At 55.2% G+C, this 6,000-nt stretch overlaps 1 protein-coding gene across 1 annotated transcript; it reads right to left on the minus strand.

The window, feature by feature from the left end:
* Positions 1–553: 553 nt before the first annotated feature.
* Positions 554–5,542, minus strand: irs2b (insulin receptor substrate 2b; the record flags this gene model as incomplete). The annotated part of the gene is made up of 2 exons (XM_080786029.1): positions 1,542–5,542; positions 554–564 (listed from the first exon to the last, which is right to left on the minus strand). The coding sequence occupies exons 1-2, from the start codon at positions 5,080–5,082 to the stop codon at positions 554–556; spliced, it is 3,552 nt and encodes a 1,183-aa protein (XP_080642155.1). The 5' UTR covers positions 5,083–5,542.
* Between the last annotated feature and the right edge of the window lie 458 nt (positions 5,543–6,000).

Genomic DNA, 6,000 nt, shown 5'->3' on the forward strand with positions numbered 1-6,000 from the left:
GCTGTGAAAAAAAACCCCACGAGCGGCAATTAAACTTTTAGATTTCACCATCTGTGAAGAACACTGACTCATGATAATCTTCTCCCACAACACACACACACACACACACACACACACACACTGTTGTTTTCTTTTCAAACAACGGCAACTTCTGACATGCACTCTCTGTGTTGAGACACACACCGCCCCTGTAAAGGTAATCCCTGTCATTTACGGCGCTTGCTTGTGAAAAGCCATTGATGCAACACACACACACACACACACACACACACACACACACACACAGCGCACAAGAATCAGGTGAAAGGTAATGTTTTGATGCACACAATTCTCCCCCCCCCCCCCTCTCTCTCTCTCTCTCATGAGAGATAACATTTCATGAAAGAGCATTTCGCAACAGCTAATGTTTTCCATGGCACATCATCATTCCCAAGAACAACACTCCCTGGCCCTGAACCATTAGTCTAAAACACCCCCCCCTTATCACTGGTCACAAGCCCCGAGTTGTATATGCATGGGTAAAAGAAAAAGCATGCGTCACTTTGGATGTTTTTTAGCAGCCCACTGACGTGGAAAGATAACTGCGTCACAGAGGCAGCCGGGCAAGGCAAGGCAGCCACGGGCAGCAGCAGCAGCAGAGCACCACCACCACCATTCACAAATCCACTATTTATACCAGTTCACAACATCATCGCTTTATAGCCTTAAGGTGGTCGATGTACCATTTGGGTGTGACGGGTATAACGTGACTGATAATGCTGTCCAAACATCCCCGGCCAACACCCAACCAATAGCAATGTGCGTTATTTATTATACCTCATTATTTGCCAAGGCTTATAATGTATCAACATTTCACAAACGCTACTGTGTCGTTAACTCTAGCATCTTCCCCAGTTAGTGTGAAAACCGAGCCCTAACCAAAACAACATCGTGTTTTGCATAACTGTTGCATAACACACTGTAATGTCAATGGAGGGGAATTATGATCACATCAGTGTCACTTCTAATTAGAAGATGCATGGCACAAGCACTGAATCAATGAATAATGTGATGTCCTCCTACCAGACAGTGTATAGCGAAGCGCTGCTGCAGCATCATATTCTCTGGATTTATATCATAGTAATTCACTTTGAAAATAAAGCTTGGAAGCTGCTTAGCAACGTAGAATACATTAAGCCTGTCCCCCTGTAGTAAAGCCACAGTTGCACTCCCTCAATGAATGAAAAACCTTGAATGAGTATGCAAATGGTATGAGATATATATTATATTTAACCCATTTTGGGAGGGAACCCCTTTTGGTGTTATAGCATTATGTATTATAATATAGCTATTGAAAAATAGCAGATCTACAAGCTCATAGCGCGCCACCGAGTGGCGCGCTACGAGCTTGTAGGTCTGCTATTTTGTGAAAAATCGAAGAACCCACTGACATAGAAACATAGCTTTTTTTTCAGAAAACTGTCAGGTTGTAGAAGACATTCTTAGAATCTGATCTCAGGTCAGAATGGGATATATAATATATATTTTTGTATCAAGCTCACCTTTCACGGCAGTCGCAGTCTCCTTGAAGCCCATGCTGGCATAAGGGCTGGCGCTCATGAAGCCGTTCATGCCGCCGCCCGGCTTGCAACCGCAAGGCGTGGTCTTGAACCTCAGCAGTCCCTGATCGCCACAGCCCCCCATGGAGCCACCGCAGCCTCCCAGGCTCCCCTCCATCAGGTTTAAGGCAATGTAGTTAAGTCCGTTCTGGTAGCCCGCCGACGTCTCCCGGCACATGGGGCTGGGGCTGCCGCTGCCGTACTCGTACTCGTCGGCCGAGGAGCCCTCCGAGCTCCGCGCGCCCCCCGCCCCCGAGGGGCGCGACACGGAGGACACGTTCTCCACCGAGGCGGAGCTGTGCCGCAGCAGCTGCTGCGGCTTGGCGTCGTGGGCGAACGACGGGCACACGGGCGTGACGGTGGTGGTGGAGGAGAAGGTCTCCGAGCTGTGGCGCCGCCGGCCCTGCGGGTCGGCCCGGATCACCTTGATGATGGCGGCCCCTCCTCCTCTGTCGGGGTCCACCACGACGGACAACGAGGGTCCGCCGACCCCCAGGAGGAAGGAGGAGGACTCCGCGGGGGGCAGCACCGCGCCGGCGCCCGTGAGATCAGCCTCCAGGCTGAGCCTCTCGACGCAGGCGACGGCGGGGCTGTCGGTGGCGGTGGTGGTGGTGCTGCATAGCGGGGTGGGAGGAGGAGGGCTGAAGGTCATCTCCGTGTAGTCGTCTTTCACCGGGCCGGATGATGATGATGATGAACACATTGGGCTCACCTGCCGTTGCTGGAGACGATATTCCTCTGCCTCCTCCTCCTGTCCTGCTGTGCTTTTCTCCTCCCCATCCCCCACTCCACGCATCATGTCCTGCTGTGGGTCTGCTGGCTGGCTGGGATGAGTCGCTGCCCCCGATGTGTGGTTCAGGAGCCCGGTGGAGGAGGAGGAGGAGGGGGGACCCCCGACCTGGTGTGAGCCGCGGTGACCCCCCGCGGGGCTGACGTTGACATTGACGTAGTCGGAGAGTGGCGGCGAGCTGCACACGCTCAGCGAGGAGTCCGGGCACTCCGCGGGCACAGAAGTGGGCGGGTAGCGGGTGGTGGTGGCGCTGCTGCCGAAGTCTATGTTGATGTACTCTCCCGGGCTGCGGGGCTCCGAGGGGAGCGGGTGTTCGCTCATGCACGGCAGGGTTCTGAGGGACTCCAGGGCCAGCCGCGTGGGGCGGTTCGCCCGAGCCCGGTGGACCAGGCCCGCCGCGCCCTTCTCCGTCCTGAGAGGAGACGGGGCGGGGCAAGGCGGGGTGCTGGTGGGGGACCACGGCGAGCTGCCAGACACAGACTTGTTTCCGGGGGAGATGGGACAGTAGTTTGACTCTTCCTCTATCCGCTGACGCTGTAAACTCATCACCACGTACTGGTCGGTGTCTGTTGTTGTTGTCGTCGCCGGCCCACTGCTGCGCTGAACCTGGGCTTTGAGAGAGCGAGGCAAAGAGCTGTGCGTGTAAGGCTGTCTGTGATGTGACTGTGGGGGGTGAGGCTCTCCTTTGAGCAAGCAGTCCGGGGGGGGCGTGAGGGACACCAGAGGGTCCACGGGGGACATGTTCAAATACTCTCCGTTGGTGAGCTTCCCGTCGGCGCTCTCCACGGACATCTTGGCGCCGCACCACATGCGCATGTAGCCGCTGTCCTCCAGAGACACGCTCCCGGGGGAGTCCGTGCGCGGGCCCTGTGGCCCTGCCGGAGAGGCGGGGTGCAGGCGGGGGTTGATGATCTGCTTGGGGGCGGACACGCACATGGGGCTCATGGCCATGTAGGCGTCGACCTTGGACCAGGCCGTCTGCGTGACCATACCCGGCGTCATGGGCATGTAGCCGCTGCTGCATCCTTGTTGACAATTAGAGCCAATTTCAACGTCCCCATAATCCTCCGGATAGGTGGCCTTCGGGGAGGCCGTGTGTGACCGGCGAGAAGACTGACCTCCTCCGCTGGCGTAGGTGGCCTTCATGAGCGTGTATTCGTCCAGCGAGGCGGAAGACACTTGAGAAGGGACCCTCTGCTGGCGAGGGGTGGTGAGGGAATATGTGCGCTTTCGATAGGCCTTGTCTAAATCCGGCAAGCGCCGGTAGCCATTCTGGCTCTGGCGTTCCATCACCATGTAGCCATGGAGGTCACTGCCGTCTTGAGAGGGCGGGGTGTCGGCGTTCAGAGACTCCGGCGTGTTGCTGCGGAGGGTGAGGGTCAGCCGTAGGTCCCGCGCCTCGGCCGGGCTGGAGCTGTACTCGTCGCACGAAATGAAACCTAGGTCACTTGGGGAGCCCGAAAAGGAGGCACTGCAACTGGAGGGGCGCTCCGGGCAAGAGGACAGGCTGACAGGGCTGGGGGTGGACAGGGGAGGGGAGTGGGACACGGGCATGGACATAGACTTACTGTGTTGGAGGGAAGAGCATTCAAATGTCCGGCACGGGCGAGCTGTGATAGTGTTAGATCTGGTCAAGAGGGTCCGGTGGACCCCCGGGCTGAGCGGGCTCCTGTTCACCGACATGGGGCGTGTCATAGTGCCGTCTCCCTCGCTGGCCGCGCGTATCCGACAGGACGTAAATTTGCTCACGGGAGACGTCGCGGCCATGCTTTCGGTGCGCGACCGCCGGGGCAAGCCCGTCTGGCTGGGGGGAAGGTTGTTGAGGTGCCTCCGGGTGGGCACAGAAATGGGGTTGGTGCCGGACGACTGGCTCTTGCTGCGCGGGCGGAATTCCGACAGCTCCTTCATGGCTTTCATGCTCTCCAGGATAGTCTCGTGGATGTTCTGCGCCACCACGGAGTCGTCCGCCTGCATCCACAGCTCCCCGGGACCCGTGGCCGCCGAGCGACCCACCTCGATGAAGAAAAAGCTGTCGGAGTGGCCGCACCTCCGAATGTTCATCAGCTGTAGACTGACGGAGGCGACCTCCGTGTTCAGCTTGACGAAGCTGATCGTCCGAGTGGAGAGGCAGAGCCTGTACACCCCGGTTAGATTCCTGCTTTGCCCGAGCCCTTTGGATTTCAGGTTCACCTGCCACACCTCCTTGTACGCCGCCGTGACCGGCGTGATCATGCCGTAGCTCGACTCGTCGAAGCCCACGAGCGAGGAGGCGGAACTAGACGCCGTGGCGGAGGAGCCGTCGTAGACTTGTTTCCCCTCGCTCATGAGGTCCGTCAGCACTCCGTACCAGTTCTCCTGCTCCTGCTCGTTCTCCGCCGCCACGGCGAAATACTCGTCCTTGGTGTACAGGGCGATGAGGTATTTGTGTTTCGCGTCCGCTCTCTTGTTGATGTTGAGGCAGCAGTCCAGAGGAATGACTCTCTTCGCGGCCGATTTGTTTTTCCATTTCTTCTCGCTCTCGTAGTATTCCAGCCGCGCGGGGAAGCCCTCGCTCGGCTCCTTGAGCACGAAGAAGCGCTTGTGTCCGTGCTTCTGCTTCTTGAGATATCCACACTTCTTGATGTTGTTGTTGTTCACGTTCGCATTGCTGTTGGAAACCAAGTGTCCTCCTCCCGTGTGTGGCGGACTCGCCATTTCTATCGTCCTTTCACAAACAAAAAACAAAATGTTGCTTTTTTATATTCCTTTGAGTTTAATTCGCTGCCTGCTCCAATGTGTTTTTCTTTTTAGTCCGTATCGCCTTGCCTCGCCGCGCGGCTCTCTTCAGTCCCCGCCGAGCCGCCGGTTGTTGTAATGCGTTCGTCTTCCCCTGCAGTTGAGCAGTAAATAACACATGTCTCCTGGTGACCGGGGAGTGAGGAGGGAAAACATGTGACGTTCTACACACATCCAGCTTTGGTTACAAAAAAAGAGAAGGGAAAGAAAAAAAAATACACACACACCGACGGTGGGCGGTGCGCGTTGAGCTCATTCGGCTTATTGGTGGAAAGGAGTGAATGCTGTAGTGAAATGGCCCCGCTGACGGAGAGAGAGAGAGAGAGAGAGAGAGAGAAAGCCCTCCTCCTCCACCATCACTCTGCCCTCTTCCGACTCACTTGTGTGTAGACAGCAGTACTAAGCCCGTTTCTACAACTTTATTTATAGGGCATACTAGTATTGAGATATAGGCTATAATTATTGTGTTCTACGAGGCGAATAATATGACATTGACCGTGCTTATATGAGACAGAAAAAACGTTTCTGTAATTAGACTTCTATTCAGTGTAATTATAGACTTCTATTACCTATACAGCTGGTCTACTATAGCCTGCTGCTATGTAGTAGTAGTAGGCTTACTATAGGCTTAGTATAGGCTAGCTACTACTATACTAATACTATTAGGGTAGGTTGCTACTAGTACTACAACAACAACAACAACAGCCTATTAATAGCCTATTCATTTTTAGAGTTTATTTGGCTATATACGTTACTAAATGTTATGATGATGATGATGAATTGAACAAGGTGGACCTCGGCCTCTTGTAAATAAGCTTTATTGGGTCGTCCACTCAC

The sequence above is a fragment of the Protomyctophum bolini genome (assembly GCF_963924005.1).
Source record: "Protomyctophum bolini genome assembly, chromosome: 16".
NCBI lineage: Eukaryota > Metazoa > Chordata > Actinopteri > Myctophiformes > Myctophidae > Protomyctophum > Protomyctophum bolini.